Genomic DNA, 22,526 nt, shown 5'->3' with positions numbered 1-22,526 from the left:
CCATTTTTGAGTTTTTGTATCTAGTCCTGTTGCACAATCTGTATCCCTTCAGCTTCAATTACCCATTGTCTTACCCTGTTTCTAACTCCTGCTGAACTCTGTTACCAATGACATATTTCAAGTTTATTCTCGAATGTCCGTTCACAACAGTGGGACCATACAGTATTTGTCCTTTAGTTTTTGGCTGGATTCACTCAGCATAATATTCTCTAGGTCCATCCATGTTATTACATGGTTCACAAGTTTATCTTGTCTTAAAGCTGCATAATATTCCATCGTATGTATATACCACAGTTTGTTTAGCCACTCTTCTGTTGATGGAGATTTTGGCTGTTTCCATCTCTTTGCAATTGTAAATAACGCTGCTATAAACATTGGTGTGCAAATGTCCGTTTGTGTCTTTGCCCTTAAGTCCTTTGAGTAGATACCTAGCAATGGTATTGCTGGGTCGTATGGCAATTCTATATTCAGCTTTTTGAGGAACCGCCAAACTGCCTTCCACAGTGGTTGCACCCTTTGACATTCCCACCAACAGTGAATAAGTGTGCCTCTTTCTCCGCATCCTCTCCAGCACTTGTCATTTTCTGTTTTGTTGATAATGGCTATTCTGGTGGGTGTGAGATGATATCTCATTGTGGTTTTGATTTGCATTTCTCTAATGGCCAGGGACATTGAGCATCTCTTCATGTGCCTCTTGGCCATCCGTATTTCTTCTTCTGGTAGGTGTCTGTTTAAGTCTTTTTCCCATTTTGTAATTGGGTTGGCTGTCTTTTTGTTGTTGAGTTGAATAATCTCTTTGTAAATTCTGGATACTAGACCCTTATCTGATATGTCATTTCCAAATATTGTCTCCCATTGTGTAGGCTGTCTTTCTACTTTCTTGATGAAGTTCTCTGATGCACAAAAGTGTTTAATTTTGAGAAGCTCCCATTTATTTATTTCCTTCTTCAGTGTTCTTGCTTTAGGTTTAAGGTCCATAAAACCACCTCCAGTTGTAAGATCCATAAGATATCTCCCAACATTTTCCTCTAACTGTTTTATGGTCTTAGACCTAATGTTTAGATCTTTGATCCATTTTGAGTTAACTTTTGTATAGGGTGTGAGAGATGGGTCTTCTTTCATTCTTTTGCATATGGATATCCAGTTCTCTAGGCACCATTTATTGAAGAGACTGTTCTGTCCCAGGTGAGTTGGCTTGACTGCCTTATCAAAGATCAAATGTCCATAGATGAGAGGGTCTATATCTGAGCACTCTATTCGATTCCATTGGTCGACATATCTATCTTTATGCCAATACCATGCTGTTTTGACCACTGTGGCTTCATAATATGCCTTAAAGTCAGGCAGCGCGAGACCTCCAGCTTCGTTTTTTTTCCTCAAGATGTTTTTAGCAATTCGGGGTACCCTGCCCTTCCAGATAAATTTGCTTATTGGTTTTTCTATTTCTGAAAAATATGTCGTTGGGATTTTGATTGGTATTGCATTGAATCTGTAAATCAATTTAGGTAGGATTGACATCTTAACTATATTTAGTCTTCCAATCCATGAACACGGTACGCCCTTCCATCTATTTAGGTCTTCTGTGATTTCTTTTAACAGTTTTTTGTAGTTTTCTTTATATAGGTTTTTTGTCTCTTTGGTTAAATTTATTCCTAGGTATTTTATTCTTTTAGTTGCGATTGTAAATGGGATTCGTTTCTTGATTTCTACCTCAGCTTGTTCATTACTAGTGTATAGAAAAGCTACAGATTTTTGAATGTTGATCTTGTAGCCTGCTACTTTGCTGTACTCATTTATTAGCTCTAGTAATTTTGTTGTGGATTTTTCTGGGTTTTCTACATATAGTATCATATCGTCTGCAAACAGTGATAGTTTTACTTCTTCCTTTCCAATTTTGATGCCTTGTATTTCTTTTTCTTGCCTAATTGCTCTGGCTAGAACTTCCAACACAATGTTGAATAATAGTGGTGATAGTGGACATCCTTGTCTTGTTCCTGATCTTAGGGGGAAAGTTTTCAATTTTTCCCCATTGAGGATGATATTAGCTGTGGGTTTTTCATATATTCCCTCTATCATTTTAAGGAAGTTCCCTTGTATTCCTATCTTTTGAAGTGTTTTCAGCAGGAAAGGATGTTGAATCTTGTCAAATGCCTTCTCTGCATCAATTGAGATGATCATGTGATTTTTCTGCTTTGATTTGTTGATATGGTGTATTACATTAATTGATTTTCTTATGTTGAACCATCCTTGCATACCTGGGATGAATCCTACTTGGTCATGATGTATAATTCTTTTAATGTGTTGTTGGATACGATTTGCTAGAATTTTATTGAGGATTTTTGCATCTGTATTCATTAGAGAGATTGGTCTGTAGTTTTCTTTTTTTGTAATATCTTTGCCTGGTTTTGGTATGAGGGTGATGTTGGCTTCATAGAATGAATTAGGTAGTTTTCCCTCCACTTCGATTATGTTGAAGAGTTTGAGGAGAGTAGGTACTAATTCTTTCTGGAATGTTTGATAGAATTCACATGTGAAGCCGTCTGGTCCTGGACTTTTCTTTTTAGGGAGCTTTTGAATAACTAATTCAATCTCTTTACTTGTGATTGGTTTGTTGAGGTCGTCTATTTCTTCTTGAGTCAAAGTTGGTTGTTCCTGTCTTTCCAGGAACCTGTCCATTTCTTCTAAATTGTTGTATTTATTAGCGTAAAGTTGTTCATAGTATCCTGTTATTACCTCCTTTATTTCTGTGAGGTCAGTAGTTATGTCTCCTCTTTCATTTCTAATCTTATTTATTTGCATCCTCTCTCTTCTTCTTTTTGTCAATCTTGCTAAGGGCCCATCAATCTTGTTGATTTTCTCATAGAACCAACTTCTGGTCTTATTGATTTTCTCTATTGTTTTCATGTTTTCAATTTCATTTATTTCTGCTCTAATCTTTGTTATTTCTTTCCTTTTGCTTGCTTTGGGATTAGTTTGCTGTTCTTTCTCCAGTTCTTCCAAGTGGACAGTTAATTCCTGCATTTTTGCCTTTTCTTCTTTTCTGATAAAGGCATTTAGGGCAATAAATTTCCCTCTTAGCACTGCCTTTGCTGCGTCCCATAAGTTTTGATATGTTGTGTCTTCATTTTCATTTGCCTCTAGGTATTTACTAATTTCTCTTGCAATTTCTTCTTTGACCCACTTGTTGTTTAAGAGTGTGTTGTTGAGCCTCCATGTATTTATGAATTTTCTGGCACTCCGCCTATTATTGATTTCCAACTTCATTCCTTTATGATCCGAGAAAGTGTTGTGTATGATTTCAATCTTTTTAAATTTGTTAAGACTTGCTTTGTGACCCAGCATATGGTCTATCTTTGAGAATGATCCATGAGCACTTGAAAAAAAGGTGTATCCTGCTGTTGTGGGATGTAATGTCCTATAGATGTCTGTTAAGTCAAGTTCATTTATAGTAATATTCAGGTTCTCTATTTCTTTATTGATCCTCTGTGTAGATGTTCTGTCCATTGATGAGAGTGGTGAATTGAAGTCTCCAACTATTATGGTATATGTGTCTATTTCCCTTTTCAATGTTTGCAGTGTATTCCTCACGTATTTTGGGGCATTCTGGTTCGGTGCGTAAATATTTATGATTGTTATGTCTTCTTGTTTAATTGTTCCTTTTATTAGTATATAGTGTCCTTCTTTGTCTCTTTTAACTGTTTTACATTTGAAGTCTAATTTGTTGGATATTAGTATAGCCACTCCTGCTCTTTTCTGGTTGTTGTTTGCATGAAATATCTTTTCCCAACCTTTCACTTTCAACCTATATTTATCTTTGGGTCTAAGATGTGTTTCCTGTAGACAGCATATAGAAGGATCCTGTTTTTTAATCCATTCTGCCAGTCTATGTCTTTTAATTGGGGAATTCAGTCCATTGACATTTAGAGTTATTACTGTTTGGATAATATTTTCCTCTACCATTTTGCCTTTTGTATTATATATATCATATCTGTCTTTCCTTCTTTCTACACTTTTCTCCATGTCTCTCTCTTCTGTCTTTTTGTATCTGACTCTAGTGCTTCCTTTAGTATTTCTTGCAAAGCTGGTCTCTTGGTCACAAATTCTCTTAGTGACTTTTTGTCTGAGAATGTTTTAAATTCTCCCTCATTTTTGAAGGACAATTTTGCTGGATATAGGAGTCTTGGCTGGCAGTTTTTCTCTTTTAGTAACTTAAATATATCATCCCACTGTCTTCTAGCTTCCATGGTTTCTGCTGAGAAATCTACACATAGTCTTATTGGGTTTCCCTTGTATGTGACGGATTGTTTTTCTCTCGCTGCCTTCAAGATCCTCTCTTTCTCTTTGACCTCTGACATTCTAACTAGTAAGTGTCTTGGGGAACGCCTATTTGTGTCTAATCTCTTTGGGGTGCGCTGCACTTCTTGGATCTGTAATTTTAGGTCTTTCATAAGAGTTGGGAAATTTTCAGTGATAATTTCTTCCATTAGTTTTTCTCCTCCTTTTCCCTTCTCTTCTCCTTCTGGGATACCCACTACACGTATATTTGTACGGTTCACATTGTCCTTGAGTTCCCTGATACCTTGTTCAAATTTTTCCATTCTTTTCCGGATAGTTTCTGTTTCTTTTTGGAGTTCAGATGTTTCATCCTCCAAATCACTAATTCTATCTTCTGTTTCTTTAAATCTGTCTTTGTAGGTATCCATTGTTTTTTCCATCTTTTCTACTTTATCTTTCACTTCCATAAGTTCTGTGATTTGTTTTTTCAGTTTTTCTATTTCTTCTTTATGTTCAGCCCATGTCTTCTTCATGTCCTCCCTCAATTTATCGATTTCGTTTTTGAAGAGGTTTTCCATTTCTGTTCGTATATTCAGCATTAGTTGTTTCAGCTCCTGTATCTCATTTGAACTATTGGTTTCTTCGTTTGACTGGGCCATATGTTCAATTTTCTGAGCGTGATCCGTTATCTTCTGCTGGCGTCTGGGCATTTAGTCAGATTTCCCCGGGTGTTCGACCCCACAGGTTGAAAGATTTTTCTGCGCAGTCTCTGGGTTCTGTTCTTCCTATCCTGCCCAGTAGGTGGCGCACGTGGCACACGCCTGTCTGTGGGTTCCACCAGCGAAAGTTGCTGTGGGTCCCTCAACTCTGGAAAACTCTCGCCGTAGGGGAGGTTCGGCAACCGAAGCGTCTTGGAAGAATGCCAGCCGGCCCGGGGTTCCAAACGCGGGGAGGGTCGCCGGCTGTCGCAGCACAGGAGAGCGTCCGGCCAAATTAGCTAGTCGACCCGGGGCACCAAGCGTGGCGGGAGGGCGCCAGCTGTCGCATCCCGGGAGAGTGCACTGCTCCCAGCCGACGGGGGAGTCACGTGTTTGGAAGGGATCCCCCGGTTACTGTTCTCCGCAGTCTGGGGATTTCCGACCCAACTATCTCAGTTGTTCCGGGGGGCCTCGTGTGGTGGGGGCACTAGCCGCCGCGGCCTAAGGGGACCGCCTGTCCAATTCTACCAGCTGGCCTGGGAAGGTGGAAGGGAGGGACTCCGGTCGCTTGCTGTCCCACCCAGGAAAGCCCGTGCCCCTTGGTGATCTCACCGGAGCTGGTTCTCCCAGATAGTCAGCCGTTCCAGGATGGGGTACGCTGTCCCTTTGATCTCCCTCGTGGCTCCGGGAGCTGCTCTGTATTATCTCCACTCCCCCAGTAGTTGTTCTGGAGGAGGAAAGGTGAGGGCGGCAAGGCTGTCGAGGCTGGTGGCGGAGGAGCACGGTGAAGGCGGGGAAAGAGGGCACCGTGTTGGTTGGAGAGCAGCCGGAGCAGGAGGGGGAGGAGGGGGTGAGAGGGGGTAGGGAGGTCGGGCGGCTCGGCTGCTGCGGGGCGCGTGCGCCGCGCGGCGGTCCGGGGGAGAAAGAGAGGGGGTAGGGAGGTCGGGCGGCTCGGCTGCTGCGGGGCGCGTGCGCCGCGCGGCGGTCCGGGGGAGAAAGAGAGGGGGTAGGGAGGTCGGGCGGCTCGGCTGCTGCGGGGCGCGTGCGCCGCGCGGCGGTCCGGGGGAGAAAGAGAGGGGGTAGGGAGGTCGGGCGGCTCGGCTGCTGCGGGGCGCGTGCGCCGCGCGGCGGTCCGGGGGAGAAAGAGCGGGGGTAGGGAGGTCGGGCGGCGCGGCTGCTGCGGGGCGCGTGCGCCGCGCGGCGGTCCGGGGGAGAAAGAGAGGGGGTAGGGAGGTCGGGCGGCTCGGCTGCTGCGGGGCGCGTGCGCCGCGCGGCGGTCCGGGGGAGAAAGAGAGGGGGTAGGGAGGTCGGGCGGCTCGGCTGCTGCGGGGCGCGTGCGCCGCGCGGCGGTCCGGGGGAGAAAGAGAGGGGGTAGGGAGGTCGGGCGGCTCGGCTGCTGCGGGGCGCGTGCCTTTACTGGTCTTTTTAAAAGTAGGGCTTTAAAAAAGAAAGTGGTGGAGGAACGTGCTCAGCCACTGTCCTAGGTGGTTTCCTTGTTCTTTCCTTAGGTCCTTCTGATTTTCTTGTTCCCTTCTTTTTCCAGTGGAACAAACGGCAGTAAACCCTTAGAGGCTGTCACGTTGCTTCCCTGGTTTATCTGTTAAACAGGCTGATGAGAGAGGGCAGGGAATGGTGTGGCCTTGCAGGCCACAGCTTCTGACTCACCTACGCTCAGCTAATATTATAAAAAATAATAGGATATATTATTTTCCTGAAATATATTCTAAAACTTTTTGCCTTGCTTGAGATTTTTTGAATTTATCTCTAGCTTTAATATACTCATAGATAAATGTGGCCTTCAGATAGTATAAACTTAAAAATAGGTAATTTTTCTATTTATTGCTTTTGAAATGAAATACATTTGATAGGAAGAATTTAAGAAGAGTTGACTTATTTGAAAATAGTTTTTGATAATTTTTATTGCAAACTCTGGTGCCTAGGATGCTGTTTCTTCTGATTGTGTGTTTTTAAAAATGTGAATGAATTATGTGATGACAGCCTGTGAAAAATCCTACAAAAATAATTTTCTGTGAGTTTTAAAAACTAGCCTATTCATCAAAGCAATGATTATTAATTGTCGTTGAAGTGAAGTGTTCAGGTAAGGTGTCTTGACCAGACACTTGTTTCTCACGGAAGCAGAATTGATGCAGAGATCTGGTATTGCCAGGTGGAGAAGGCAAGCGGGAGAAGCGTAGTTGTAGGAGCTGCCCACAAGATGTTAAAATTGGGTACTCAGATTTGCAGTAATACCAAAGTGATCTAGAGGCACATAGCTAGCGAGGATTAAGTCTTTTGGTGTTTCTCAGCATTTTTGCTGTCAGGACTCTTTCACACTCTTAATGTTTATTGAGGACCCTGAAGAGATTTTGTTTATATAGATGGATATTTACTGTATTAGAAATTAAAACTGGTTACATTTTAAGACATTTATTAATTCATTAAAAAATACCATTGATAAGCTCATTAATGCTGACGTAGCATATTTTTGTGAAAAATTATTTCCCTACCAAAAAAAGTTTCACAGGGAAAATGAAATTGCTATGCATTTTTTGCCAATCCCTTGACTATCTGGCGTAATGCAAGACACTAGATTGTCACGTCTGCTGCTGCATCAGTCACTTAGTCTTTGAATATTTTGTAAGTGAGAATGGGAGTGAAAAAGGAAAATAACATCTCCCTATACTTAAGAAACTAATTTTGAGCTCATTGATTCTGTCTGAGCGTTTCAAGTCGCTCCTGGATTTCCGCAGGCCGCACTTTGAGAACCAGTGGGCTAAACTGTGCGCTTCTCGAAGGCCTTGGTTTCCTTTCTTCTGCCCCTGGGGCCGAGTGAAATGTTTTCATGTTGACTCCTTGAATGTGTTTACGGATTGAACTTTCCCGTATGAAGTTGCAGGGAAAGAACCTTCCGGTGAATCCGGTTTGCCCTTCCTTTCGGGGCGCCTTCCCCCCTGGTAGCCATGCTGTGAGCGTCTGTCTGTGTGACCCCTGTGACTCAGCAGCCAGAGAAGTGCCGCTGAGCTCTTCTTGCCGTCCATGTCTGATGCCGTTGCAGGCTGATGACAAATCATGAGAAGCAGGAAAAAATTATTCCCTGTTCAGTACGATGAATTCTAGGAAATCTTGAAGGTTGCTGGGAGAACGTGGTTAGAATTGTTTCCTAGAAACACAGTGGGAAAGTCTTTGCAAAAGTTTTTGGGGCCTTTCTGGCTAATGCAATCCATTCTGCTCTCCAGAAAACATATGTGCTCTTCGTTCGCGTTTTCTGCACCCAGGCAGTGGCAGGTGGTCTGAAATGTGAGTGGGAAGCAGTCCTCAGCTCTCCAGTAACAGTGTTTTCATTTGCCAAATGTTATGTTAATTTTCTCCAAACTTATGGTAGAAATATGCAAACTTAGCCTGAAAATATGCATACTGTTAGTATTTAGTTTCTAGACTTTTGATAAAATGTAGGTAAACAATATCAAAAGGTATTTTTTAAATTATATGGTAAATTTTGTATATAGCCAATAAAATGTGCAGTGTACAATATTTTTACATTGAAACAAACTTATTTATCAGCTACGTTAGGAAAAATCTTCACGAATCTACTGTCATAAACGGGTTGCTTTTGCATTTGACTTGCAAAGAAATGAAAGCAAAAACATTTTAAAAGCATGATTTGGCCTGCTCTGTGTGAATTAGTAGTGGCATTTTCTCACTGGGCATGTAAATCATCGTGGTATGTTCTCACTAATACGCTGTGAACTTCTTTCCCTGTCCTTTTCTTCCGGGCCGTTCCCTGCTGCTTTAGCGCTTCAGCGTGGAAGGGATCTCAAGTGTCATTCAGAACGGTCTCCGCCACACCTTTGGGAATTCAGGTGGAGAGAAACAGGTGCTCGGTTATCCTTATTTTCCTCATTCTCTGCTTTTTGATTCTCCGTGTAAGTGAAGATTCTGAAAGCTGGCAATTTTATTAGTTTACTAAGACCACTGCTTAAAAGAGAGAAATGAAAGTTAATTGTATTTATAGTCTCAATAATGAACAGAATTCCCTTTTGCGAAAAAGCAGTTTTAATTTAAATAACTCAAATAGAATATGCTACTCTAGTTCTAAAAATTTAGGAAATAAAATCTCATGTTTGTGGGAAGAAAGCCTGGATGTTGGTATTTTTTTACTAGAATTTTAGGCAAAAAAAAAAAAAAATATATATATATATATATCTTAATGTCGTTTTATAGGAACATATATCTTACCTCCTTTTAAAAGAAATTCATGTGATTTTAAGATGTATGAAATCATCAGTCAACTCAGTTGCCTACCCCATGAGGTATGAGGCATTATTTTTACAGAATCATGAATGGATATGGATATAATTCAACTGTTTCAGTTTGCTTTTATTAACGTTTTTGCTTATTAAGATTTAAAAAATATCTTGAATATGGAAAGCACATCTGCATTAATGAGTATGCTTAAAATTACCTTTCACAATTTGAAATTTTCAGTTCAAAAGAAAGACAAGTTAGAATGTGCACAGAATGTAGCTTATCAAAAGAAGGCTTTTAAGCCTGGAGGTTTTACAAAAGAGAATTCAATATTACTCAAGAAGGGAGAGAATCGACTTCAAGAGGGGAGGATTGTACTGACATTTGCAGTTCAGAAAGGGTCTCCATAAAGGGATGGGTGAATTTTTGTCTTTGTTCTGGTGCAGCAGACCTCTCTCAGAATCAGAAGACAGCAAAATAACTTCCAAAGGGAGGAACTCGGAGGAGTGGGTCAGTGGGCCTGAAAGCACTGCCAGTTGCCTGCCTGCCAGGTCACCTTCTGCTGCTTCTCAGAGTTGCCTGGCTCACGTGTCATCATGAAGCCCCAAGAGGGCAAATTTCTGACTTGTTTGTGTTCTGTACAAAGAAACATATTTGGTTGTAGATTGGGCATTCCCTTGAAGAAGTCTGCACCAAAAGGATGGTAGCATAAAGCTAAATTTCTTAAGGATTGAACAGTTCACTTTTACTCCTTTTCTGAATTTAGCAATCCAATTAATGTTAAGTGACTTTCTTTATCTTGTTTTTTTTATGGGTGGGATAAGATCACTCAAAGAGTATTAGGAATAGAGATGCGATTTTAGGACTTGGAGCTCAGTAATGGGTGGGGCTGAAGAGATTCTAAGTCAGAACCAATAGAGCTCTAGATGAGAGTATGCAAACGACACTAATTTCTTTGGTGGATTGTTCAGAATAGAAGAATCTTGGCAGTCCCTTTTAGGTAATGCTTTTAATGGGATATAGTTATATAACTCCAATTCTTGTTAGCCCTCACAAGGGGTGAATTAAGTAGTTTGCCTCAGTTTCAAACATTGATTTTCATTATTCATTTCCCCTCTAGACTATTCTCTCCTTTCACTTTTCTCTTTTAATACCTTTAAACATTTTTAAGTACTTATACAATAATATAAAATAATAGTACATCCCTAAAATTATTTGGAGAAGTGTGTCTTTGTTCATTTCTGGAAGATGCTGGTAGGTGTTTTTAAACTTGTCAAGTTGTTCATGTGGCCATTTTATTCAGTTGGAGTAAAAGTAGTCTCAGAGAGAATTATTCAGCTGTTGAAATTATTTTGTTGTGCAGAACTCTTACAACTGAGGTTTTAGTTTAAATTATTTGAAACGTTAAAAAAGTGAGCAAGGAAAATCTTAGGTAATGTTTCACTTTAAAAATGAACAAATTGAACAATCATCTTCAGATCTAGTCTGAGAAGTTTTCATAACTGAAATGCAGGAGAGTGTGTGGCAATTTATGTTGGCCTGGGTCTGTGTGACGCAGAGGGATGGGGTCAAGAAAATGAGCTCCAGCTGAGGTAGGGAGAACTCTTTATTCCCATACCTGCATTTTCCTGGCGAAGTACCTCATGCTTCAGGTTATAGAATAGACCTTCTAATAACTGCATCAGATTTTTTGCAGATAAAGTAATGCAGATTTAAATGACCCATTGTTGTTGCTGTTTTTTCTTTAACTCCACAGTACTTGACGACAGTCATTCCTTATGAGAAAAAAAATGGACCGCCATCTGTTGAAGATCTTCAAATATTAACAAAAAGTGAGCAAAGACAAAATTAAGCTGTTACCTTGTTTACTTTTTTGCTGATACTTAAATACCTGATTTTAGTTGGTTGCTTTTTGTTGTTACTGTTTTCCTTTAGTTTTGTCAATTTAAGATAATAAATGATGGATGCCATAGTTTATTCTTATGAGAATGAAACTGCAAATGGCTGTGAATCAAACACAACACTAACTCTAATCAACTTGTATTTTTTATTTTTCTTTCCTTTGAAATATTTACAAACTAAATTTTTGGGGAAAAATATAACTTGATTCTCCATCCCTTCTTCTGTATGTTTTAAGAACATATTTATTTATTATTAATAATTTATTTATTATTATTAATAAATTAGATGCTTCAGGGATCTTATTTAAGTATGACTGACTAACTGAATAGGAAAAATTTAGGGTAAGAGTGGCCTAAAAACACTCTCCTTATGAATGTAGAACATATGTTGATAATAATGTTTTAAGAACATTCATTCATTCAGCAAATATTTATTGAAGACCTACTCTGTGCTAGGCCTGTTCTAAACTGTTAAGACAGTTTAGGGAATAAAGCAAGACAAACCTCAATCCTCAAAGAGCTTGCATTTTAAAATAATATGTTAGATTTAAATGTACGTTATATTGCGCATCTCTCATGAGAGCTATAAATGAGCCCTGAATTCTAGTTCTTTCCCTGTTATTGACAGAGCCTCTTGGAAGTTACTTACCCTTTTGCTTCATTGTGAAAAATGAGGATAAATAAATTAACGTGTACGTGATTTTGGGTAAATCAGATAACCATTAGTCAGCCTTGTTTTCCTTGCCCTTACAATGAATTTGCTGATGTATCAGTTTCTTTGTAATTGTCAGTATTTGTGATAACTGCTAATTAGGAGGGAGTGAAATCCGAGGGAATCAGATGGATGGACACGGACGAGCTCTTGGGAATGAAGGACATGGGGACGTGGACAAGGGCAGGTGCACAACGGAGGGAGCTCAGCTCTTATTTACTAGCTAGCTGCCAAGTCACCTGAAGCTTTTACTCTTTCCCTTTGTGAATAATACTTTAAAAACATTTTGGGCGGGCCGCGGTGGCTCAGCGGGCAAAGTGCTTGCCTGCTATGCCGGAGGACCTCGGTTCGATTCCCGGCCCCAGCCCATGTAACAAAAAACGGAAAAACAAAATACAATAAAAAACAAGAAAATGTTTAAAGATGTTTCCCTTTCTTCCTTCCTTCCTTCCTTCCTTCTATCCTTCCTTCCTTCTCTCTGTCTTTCCTTTAAAAAAAAAAAAAAAAAAAAAAAAAACATTTTATATTTATATACGGGTAAATCAAGTGATGTCAGCTAGTCTAAAATAAAGAGTCAAGCAATGAAGTGCATGGCCAGCCCTCCAGTGTTCAGGAAGGGCTCCCGAAGTGGTAAGCGCCCCAGACCACACAGTGGGAGTGCTTAATCACGCAGTCACGTCTCTTAATTTCCAGTTCACTGCACTTTTAATGACGCTGAGTTTTGTTTTGTTTTTTGTATGTGATTTTACATATATAGAACTTAAAAAAAAAAAACTAAAGCAAAAATAAATCCCAAATCTAAAACAGAAATACGTAACGTAGAAACCCTCTAAGAAAGGAATGTAAATGTTGCTCAGAAGTCAGGAATGCCCGAGAGGCCTCAGCTTCTCAGATCAAGGACAAACACTTATTTGGTCAAACCTTAGTCATAATTCCAGCGTGAGCATGTCATCAGGCTGATTCTTAGATGATGTCTTCCTAGACTAACACAGGTGGACATTTTTGGGTGAGTGAATGTGTAGATGTGTGCATGGACGTCCAGGCTGACGCATCCACGGGGACAGGAAGGTGACAGTAGTGGCTGGAAGGATGAGCTTCACTTTGAAATTAAAAAAGGACCAGCTCTGGTAAACTTCGGGGAGAACCCAAACCTTTGCTGCTGTCCCCTTTAGATGTCCAGTAACAGAAAAGCCCTGTGGAGACAGTGGCAGCAACTGTGGATGTGCAGACTTCCTCATGAAAGCTATTGGAGGGGGTCCAGGTGCAGTAATAATAGTAATAAAATCATTATAATAATAGCATGAATAATTACAGCCAATACTTCTCTAGTGTATACTGTGTGCCAGGCTCTGTTGTATGTGCTTTACATCGTTGAGTAACTTGATCTTTAGGACTAACTTTTGAGGCAGCTCTAATTACTCTCATTTCACCACAGAGGAGCTTGGTGCACAGAGTGGTTAGTAATGGGCTCAGGGTCACATAGCCAGGAAGCGGTGGAGCCAGGGTCCTGTCTGGAAGGCTGACTTGACAGTTTACTGTGTGTCCTTAGCATTCGGTCTGAGGGAACATAGTTGCTGCTCTCCCTGGGATGCTCTGGAGAAGGTCTGAGTTGGCAGGCATTGTTAAAGTGCAGTGTTTATAAGTTTATTTCTGCCTGGATGGTCCAGAATTTTCTTTTTTAACCATTATGATAATGGGCTAGATTTATTTTTTTTTTTTTTAACAATTTGTTGTCTACTTAGAAGGTAAAGTTGCCAAAGATTCCTTTGAGGATGAGGTGAGTTCACCCGGATTCCTGCTTAGGGTGTGAGGAGTCGGTAGGACAGCAGGTGCTAGGCACTGCTTCGTGAATATTTTGTCTTTTCTTTAAAAATTTCCACGAAGGAAACATTTTAATAAGATTGGCTATTTTGAGAGTATGGCTACGAAGAGTTAATTAAGATTAAGGCTACACTGATTGAAATTAAATAATATTTTAAATTGTTGCTTTTCTCCTTTTCTTTATTTTGCAGTTCTCCATGCCATGAAGGAGGATAGTGAAAAAGTTCCAAGCTTGTTAACTGATTATATACTGAAAGGTAAGTTGTACAGTGGTATATTTGCAATGGTTGGAAGGTTTTGATTAGTCATTAAATGTATCATCTTGCTATTAGATTAAAAAAATAATTTGTAAGTGCATAACTTTTATTGGCTTCTATTCAGTTATTGGTGTGTAGGTTGATAGAGATACTTGGCTTGCTTATTCTACCAATAGTATAAATAGTTATATAAAATTCAAGCTTTATTTGAGGCCCCAGGTTGGATGTAATTTCCACAGATAAATTATAAGCATTAAAAGGCAGTGGAGGAAAACTATTGCTGTAATTTTGTGCGAATCCGGTGTTGACTTTGGGAGGGTTTGAAAAGCAGAAAAGGAAGGAGGATGGATTGTCTGTGAAGAAGGATGAAGCAGGGAACCAGTAAATCAGCCCTCCAAAGGGAAGACTGAGGGAGGGATTGGTGTCAGGGATGGGGTTGGAGAGGAGGGAGGGAGAAAAGAATGGACTTTTCATAAACCCAGGACAGTGAAAAATGACCCGGAAATCTTGGGGGCCAGGTCACACAGGATGGAAATAGAGAGGAGGCAGACGATGGCTTGAGAAGTTGATGAGATCAGGAAAGGGTGGAAATTGGGTGAGAGAGAGGGAACCGAAAAACTTATTTAATTATAGGTGAAGCTAATATTTTCCAACAAAAAAACTATTTTTAATTAGCAGTTATTCAGGCAACATTTTCAAAGCAAAACAAGAGGAAAATTCATCTATTAAGGTGCTTGATCAAATTTTGAGAGCATTCCTCTTTGGGGAGCATTTTTCTTCCTTGGGTTCTCTTCTCCGTCAAAGTTGCTAGCTGAGCACAAGGAAGATTGAAACTTAGATGTTAGATGTCTCAGGTGGGACTTTTCTTCTCCCGTCACTTCATAAAGGAGAGGACCTCAGTCCCGTCCACACAAGGGGCTCGAAGTGAATAATGCGCGTCACTTGTGAGAGGGTATAAAAACGTGCACCCGGCTTTAGTGGGCTGACACGGAGGGAGAAGTGTCTGAGCTGCTTTCATTTTATAATCGACTGTATTTTCTGATGGAGGGCCTTTTCTCCCTGTTAAATTCTGAGTTTTTGCTTTTTAATACCAGATGTCTTTGGTTGCTTTTGCGTTGTCCTGGCATTGGTGTGAAAGCTGGACTGCTCTGAAGCTTGTTCTAGATAGGAAACAGGATGAGAAGAACATAAAGAACTTGTCTTAATGTTTAATCCTCCAGGTCACTAGGGCATCTGCCACAAGCGCCAGGGGCAGCAGAAGCTGCAGAACCCTTCTCTAGCTGGTTCTGCCTTCTGACTGCGTGCAAGTCTCTATGACCAGAGAACAGAATGCTCTGGGGGCAAGGATTGTTCATTCTCTCCTTGGAAAACCTGGGACTGTAACTGTGAACCTAAACTGCGTGCCTTGAGGAAGCAGCACCCTAATTCTGCTGCTCCTGTCTGTACGCCCAGTTCCATCTTTACGGTACCTGCTCCGGAGCAGCCGTTCGGATGCACGAGTCCTGGTTTTGTCCTGGCTTTGTATTGTGAGGACTGGGTGGGAAAGCAGCTGGAATTCAGACTACGGCGGAGACTCTGGAGTCCCAGGAAATACAGAAGGAGATTCAGGCATGGGGGGCAGGGAATAGTGCTGACAGGGGATAATTTAAAATGCTCTTTTTCCACCCATCCTGGTAATGCATATAGCCATTTAACTGTCCTTCCACTTTGCCTGAGCCGGGGGCATTGCGCAGGGAAAACGGTAGGTGTGGCAGTTTTAACACGATGGTGACAAGTGGAAGAAGGTGGAAAAGTGGCCTTATTTGGCCAAGAAAGACAGACTGGGTCCTGGAGGGTCAAATTAAGCTTCTCAGCAGTACAAGGGCTCCTGGTGTTTTGTGTGGGCAGAAGTTCTTCTTTGACCTTGCTGCCACGAGGCCACGGCCTAGGGCTGGCTGACAGCCTTCCCTCTCCTTACTAGCGGTGCCCTAAGAATTTTTTGGTAGCTCATTTCTGGGAAATTCTAAAAATGTGTTTTGAGAGAACTTTTCATTGTTGGTTGTGGCCTTTTAAAATGTTCTCCAAAATTGCTACTTTAGATCCGCACCTTAATTTTAGTTATTACTTAATGGTGTTTTTAATACAAATAAAAATATATATAAAATATAAATACACTATAGATATTTCTACTGAGACTTTTTTTCCTTCCTCTAGTTCTCTGTCCCACATAGAGCAGCGTCGCTTCGGGAGCAGCTTTCTCTTCCGTGGACGGAGCTCGCGTTCCTGCAGTGTCACTCTGAAAGCTGCTGTCACCCCTGTTATTGGAAACTCGGCACACTTGAACTTAAACTGGGGTTTGTGGTTCAGGGCTAAGAGCACGACTACGCTAATTCTCTGTATTATAGAACCAAGAGAAATACGGCGCTATTTTGAATTCTAGAGATGGATTTTGTTAACTGTTAACAATCATGAACTTTCTCATGAACTTTTCTCTAACTTAGTAAAGGGGAGTAATACCAGTTGTGCATGTGCAGTTATGTTTTTCATTAACTGACATTACGCTCACTTGCGTTTATGCAGCTTTCTAGATCTCAAGTGCACTGAAGCTAGAAGGCATTGAGGGATTTTTATACCATAGATAGCTATTCTTCAGTGGTGGCAAGAACAGACCCTGATTTTTTAAGAGAATCTTCAGTTTAAGTATTACCTGCCAGTATTGTCTAGAGACTGAAACTTAAGGAAACTGGGCTGTTCCTGCAGGGAAACCAGAATATGCATTACTTGACTTCACATTCAGTGACTGTTGAAACTGCTGAAGACCACCGATTGTGAAGCTTCTCAGTGGCCACCATTGTCAGATTTTAACCACCGAGTCACCATTCACTTTCAGAATCTTGGATTGTTTCACTTTACATGTTGAAATGTTTTGTGTCACGTGTCCATGAAGAAGTGTGCTTTAAAAGGAGTGCGTATCCTTTAAAGGTGCTGAAGAAACTGTATGCTGCAACCTTGTACATGCCCCATCATTCCTGTGTGACATTTTATCCATGCCTGACTGCTTTCCTAAGGTACTAATTCTAGAAACAGCCACCCATGTATACATCGTGAGTCACAAAACACTTGCTGGTTCCATTCAGTGTCATTTAATAAATGTAAAAAAAAATAAAATAAAATGCCTGGCAGCCTTATTTTTGAGTTTATACTGTATTTTTTCTAATGAAATTTCTTTCCTAGAAAGAGCACGACTACGCTAATTCTAATACTTTCCCTTACTAGTCCAAGCTGAATCCATCACTGCAGTGTGTTAGCTGGTGAAACCCCAGATTGTCCCATGGAGCCAGGGAGGGGGGAGAAGACTTTTCCAGACTGTGCTGAGTTGCTGTGGAGTGGTGGAGGTCCTGCTCGTTTTCCGGGGCTGTGAAAGAGCCCAAACAGCTACGGCAGCCCCTCCGTTATGTAGCAGGAGTCTAGTAAGGGTGTATATATATATATGTGAGTCTAGTAAGGGTGTGTGTGTATATATATATATGACCTGCTCTCAAAGGGCTTCTAAAATTCCCCTTCAGTGTCTATGAGCACAGAGCGGGAGAGAGACTCCGAGCTGTACTCAGTATCTGGAACACAGTGACTGCAGAGGTCGGTAGCACACCATGAAGGCCAGCTTGGCGCTTCAGCTGCAATCTAGAGGTACGTAGAGCCTGAGATGGTTTCCTTGTTTTATTAATGTCTTGTTTGCCAGTGAAAATATGGAAGTTATTGTCCCCTTTCCCTTGAATTGATGAAGATGCATATTTATGCAATAATATTAATTTAAACTAATTTGAGCTGAATTTGTGACAATTATGCCTTATATCAAAAGAAATGTAGCTTTGGAGGACACACTATACAGTAAAAATTCACGGAGCTACTTTTTGAAGGGATTCAACAGTGGGCTGTTCATAGCTCCTTAAGTTGATGCTGCTTAGGTACATGAAATATATTTTCCTCTGTCAACTCAGGGTCTCCTTGTAATTAGATTTTCCCCCAGTCTGGCTTGGTAAACTCTTTCTTCCTCAGCAGTGAACACTCTGTCTTCCCACCACAGCCCTGCTCCTGTGCTTGATGAATTAGTTTTGACGCTAATTTCATGAGGAGCAGCCTTCCGAGTGGTGACTGATGGCAAGTGGGTTTTCTTTGCCTCTCTTAGCACAGCATCCCTGCACTGTAAGCTCGGGGGGAGGGGGGGCATCACCTTTCTTGCAAAGACATCTGGAGAAAAACCTGCTTCTGAGAGAAGAATCAGAGTTCCTGTGATGCTGGAGGCACATCAGACGGACAGCCTTAAGGCAGAGGTTCTGTTTGCCTTTCTTATCACCTCAGATATGGAGTCTCCCCAAAAGTTAAACTGCATGACAGACTCAAAATGTTTATTTGCTGCCAAGAAACAGATCGCAAATAATCCCTTTACAGCTTTATTTTTTTCAAGAAAATAAAACACTGTCAAACTACAGTGCACTCCAAGTGCCATATATCTATTTTATTTTTCAGGAAATTATATTTGTCTTTCTTTTACAAGAGCACAACAGGAACCAAAAGTAAAAGAGTAATAGATACAGCACTCAGGATAAATCATATCTTTAAAATAATAATAAAAAAATTTACACCTTGTCCTATATCCTGTTAGTATTTTCATAATATGGCCATGATTGAAAAACAAAAAGCAAGCATTTACAATCTTTTTTTTGATAAAGACTCTTTTTATGCCAGGAATGGATTAATTGTCAACAAAATTTTATACTAATCAGGCTGATGTAAATCTATTTTGGTAATATATCATTAACAAATTTTTCTTTTTTGGAAATAGATAAAAATATTGCCCCTTGATAATAAATCTTTTTTTTTTTCATTGATGCAAACAGCTAGAACACCTTTTTCTTTTCTTTTTTTGATATTCTAAGACAAAAAATGGTTAATCTTCAGATTAATAAATTAGGTCATTATAATAATAAATTAATTTTTTTTTAAAGTTCAGCAACCTCTGTCCAAGTATTTACAACAATACTTGAAAGTTCCTTTACAAAACAGAACACATTTTCTTTTCACATTAAGCATACTGGGTATCTGTGTCTTTCACAACAAGCATTTTTAAAAGAAAATCAATGCACAAATGGGTATTAGTATAAAAGTGCTAAGAGCTGTTTGAAAAGTTAACACTATAGTATACAGTCAGAGTTCTATTTGAGGCAATCTACAACAAACTTCCAGCTTATTGTGGACAATATTCCAGTAGTTGTTTCAAACAGTTGTTTGAAAAAAAAAAAATCCAGGAGCTGATTAGTGATACAGATAAACTGCCATCAATGTCTCTGGCCAGTGAGCAAATTGAAAACCAACTGAGAGCAAATCCAAATAAGAAAGAAGATTTTAATAAAGGAATCCCTTCGCCACAGCAGGTGCCCTGCTGACTGCCCGAGGCGTATGCATGCACGGGCACACACTCTTCTCAGTTGTGGGTGAATGTGTATATATATATTTACACACACATTCACATGTCTTTCCTATTAAACTGCAGGTAGAATGAGATTTCTGTGTTATTCAAAAATTTGTAAGTGATCAAAAGCATTGATACGGAATGCCTGTTCATCTGTCTTTGTTCTGGTTAAAATCTCATAAAAATACATTCAACAGGAAAACATAAATTGTATGTGTATAAATATATATATATGTATATATATATATACACACACAGATACTTTTGTTTCTTGAAGCATAAGATACATAAATATTCCTATAGTTGCTAAAATTTAAAGAGGCATAATTTTTTTTTGAGCTTCAACAAAGGTGCTTGAATAATATACAATTAAAATGAAGTAGTTTCTATTTTGTAGAATCAGTATATAATAAGGAAAAAAATCTCAGAACAGTCTTTTTTAAAAAAAGTTTCTTCTTTAAGCTAGAGCTTCAACAAAACTATGAACAACCAACAATATAACAGAGCAAAGCAACAACAAACAATGAAATACAGCTCCTGGAAACACCTGGGGTCCTTCACCCTCGCCCCCTCTGTGCCACGCTGTTGTAGGAAAAGCTCCAGTGCTCAAATCAAGAACTGACTTAGATCTTGTTCATTTGCTGACTCTGCTAGTAACTGGCTGATTGGCTTGGAAGAAAACAAAAGCAGCAGAAAGTATAACTGTATATATTCCTAATAACCCGCTTCAGAGAAATTTTGCTACTGCATTTCCCTTGCTTCCTCACTGCCTACTGCAGTAATGACTGTACAGAAAAGAAACTTGTGGCTTTAGACCTGGGATGGCTATTAAAAGATTCTGATGCACTCGTCTGGTAGTTCTAAAGTGGCTACGGCACCTGGATTAAGAGGCCTGTTCGTTTCCTGCTCATTCAGGCCTGAGCTTTGCAGCAACCAGGGCCGTCTTCGGGGTAACACGAAAACACACCATCTGGATGCTGGGCCATTGACCTGCTTTTGTTTTACTGGATTTCTCCCCGAGCCAAGCTGACCAATTTGTCTTCCCAATAACACCCTCCCACCCATTTCCCCAATCAAACTCACTGTTCCCACCCCCAAATATCTCTACCGCTATATTACAAGCAAATATATCTCAGCAACTTTAAAAACTTTGGTTCTAAGAAAACACTTGGTCAGTTATCTTGAGGCAAAGTGGGAATGCTTGTTCTGCTCACTGCTGTAGACAGAGCCCGTCCCAGTGAGTTCTCACCGCTGTACATCAAGTCACAATCCAATACAATCCACTAAGCAAGTGCACAAATTCTAGTTTACTTTTAAGAGCAGATTTAGCTGTTTTCTGTGTTTTAAAACTTCATCCAAGTTGGCTTTCTTCACACTGTTTGGTAGAAATTGTCTGCCTGTAGATGGTTCTGTTTTTGCATGCTATAGAAGCCACTGAATCTTGCATCTGGTTCAGCAATTCTTGGCATTCTCTGGGAACTGTCCACCTGGACTCTGGTTCCTTTCTTGCAGTCTACAGATACCAGCTGATTATTTAAGGAAGAAGGCTATTTAATGAGAGGAAGAAAAAAACACAAAGAATCAGCTACTATACATATTCCAAATTAACAGAAGTTTAGGGCCTAATTTAAATGAGGTAATGGTTACACTGGCGGCCAGACTATAGGGGGAGTACCACATTCTATTCTAGCACCAGCTGTACTTTTAGAAAGAATATTGACAAACTGCATTTAAAGGTAAAATGTCAATAAATCACATCAAATAGGTGAAGGAATGAAAAATAGATGAGGGACGCTAATCTTTTATTTTCAAATCCTTGTGCTTAACAGAGTTGAAGAATGAGAGACATTACCAGGCAGGCAGATTTTAAAATAATGGGGCGATTTCTGATCACTCAGGCCCTGTGACAGTGTTACAGGACGGTGCACCCCGTCTGGACGTCAGCCACCACACACACGGTGGGTCTGTTCCCCCAGCTTTGGCCAATGGGGACCACGTCTTGCTCAGCTCTGTCCTGACCCCACATGGACCCTGTGCCCAGTGCACATCTGTCCAAAGAAAGCAGTTACTGCAGAGGTAGGAACCCCATCTGAGAGCAACTCTACACAGAAGGATTATATTATATAGTGAACTGGATTAAATAATTAGCAAGACAGCTTCCTACTCCTCAGGGTGCACTGAGGTCGCATTTAGTTATGCAAAAGGTTAAAATTAGGGTTGGAAGGAGTTACCAGTTCTTTTCACCAACTAATACAGAGCTTCAATGCCTTTTTTTTTTTTTTTTTTTTTTGCATGGGCCGGCACCGGGAATCAAACCTGGGTCCCCGGCACTTCACTGTCTTTTAAAAGAGGTTCAAACAAATATGTGTTGTTTCTCCCTCAATATGAAATCTGCTTGCCTCTACCTTGTCTAGAATTGTCTTACTTCATCTCTTGCTGTATTTCTGTTTGCCTCTGAACTTCTGCCTATACACATTACCTTCCAGCTCTCTTACCTTGACTAAGTATCATTTCCCTGCTCTTGTGATTCCTTTTCTCTCTCAGTTCTAAGTTGAGAGATGACTGAGGCATACCAGGTGATCAAGTTTTAATTTCTAATATAAACAACAATGATAGGAACCAATCTGGAAGTATTTGCTCATTTGAAGATGTTAAAATAAATTCACTGGATCCGTGACAGGTCAAGTTGCGTTAACCAATGCATGATGGATAATCCGCCCCGTCTTGGACACAGTTACTGAGCCTGAGGTGCATTTGAGGCTCGGAAAAGCCGGGAAGACTTTACCGACGGAAATTCCACCTGGAAGGACTGTGTGAAGATGCGGAGTCGGAAGCTCCAGGAATCCGTCTCTCCAAAGCAACTGCTGAACTGGCAGGAACGGTCTGAATCGGCCACTTGGGAAACTTGAGTCTAGGGGACACTGTGGCATCCAGGGAGGAGCAGAAGGGGGAGGCTGGCAAACTGCGCTAATGACTGGTGAGTTTTTTAACCCTCCTGCAGTAGCTACCATCCCATTTGCTCCCCCAGGGGGCAAAGCAGGCAGCAGTGGAACTGGAGCTTGGGTTCTGGCTCAGCTTGCTGGTACCGAGGTGGCACATAAAGAACTAGTCATCCAAGCTCTGGGAGTGTGAGATCTGATCCCAGATCTCTACATCTCATCAGCTACC

The 22,526-nt window shown here is 40.6% G+C and overlaps 2 protein-coding genes across 7 annotated transcripts in view; one reads left to right on the top strand and one right to left on the bottom strand.

Annotated features, from left to right (window-relative positions):
• The window catches only part of FEZ2 (fasciculation and elongation protein zeta 2), a 62,621-nt gene extending 46,214 nt beyond the window's left edge, over positions 1 to 16,407 (top strand). Inside the window, exons 6-9 of one of the 2 annotated variants that reach the window (XM_077135058.1) lie at positions 8,767 to 8,847; positions 10,975 to 11,050; positions 13,844 to 13,909; positions 16,103 to 16,407. In XM_077135058.1, coding sequence (XP_076991173.1) covers positions 8,767 to 8,847; positions 10,975 to 11,050; positions 13,844 to 13,909; positions 16,103 to 16,119 — 240 coding nt within the window. In that variant the 3' untranslated portion in view covers positions 16,120 to 16,407. The remainder of the gene's footprint in view (positions 1 to 8,766; positions 8,848 to 10,974; positions 11,051 to 13,843; positions 13,910 to 16,102) is intronic. The other variant, XM_077135059.1, reaches the window with a different exon arrangement.
• Positions 16,408 to 18,383: 1,976 nt separating this feature from the next.
• Positions 18,384 to 22,526, bottom strand: part of CRIM1 (cysteine rich transmembrane BMP regulator 1) — a 214,236-nt gene continuing 210,093 nt past the window's right edge. For all 5 annotated transcript variants that reach the window (XM_077135053.1, XM_077135057.1, XM_077135054.1 and 2 more), the window contains one exon: positions 18,384 to 20,905. In XM_077135053.1, coding sequence (XP_076991168.1) covers positions 20,729 to 20,905 — 177 coding nt within the window. In that variant the 3' untranslated portion in view covers positions 18,384 to 20,728. The remainder of the gene's footprint in view (positions 20,906 to 22,526) is intronic.

The sequence above is a fragment of the Tamandua tetradactyla genome, chromosome 17 (genome assembly GCF_023851605.1).
Source record: "Tamandua tetradactyla isolate mTamTet1 chromosome 17, mTamTet1.pri, whole genome shotgun sequence".
Lineage (NCBI taxonomy): Eukaryota > Metazoa > Chordata > Mammalia > Pilosa > Myrmecophagidae > Tamandua > Tamandua tetradactyla.
The sequence above is the reverse complement of the archived record's forward strand: the minus strand, read 5'-3'. Positions and strand labels throughout refer to the sequence as shown.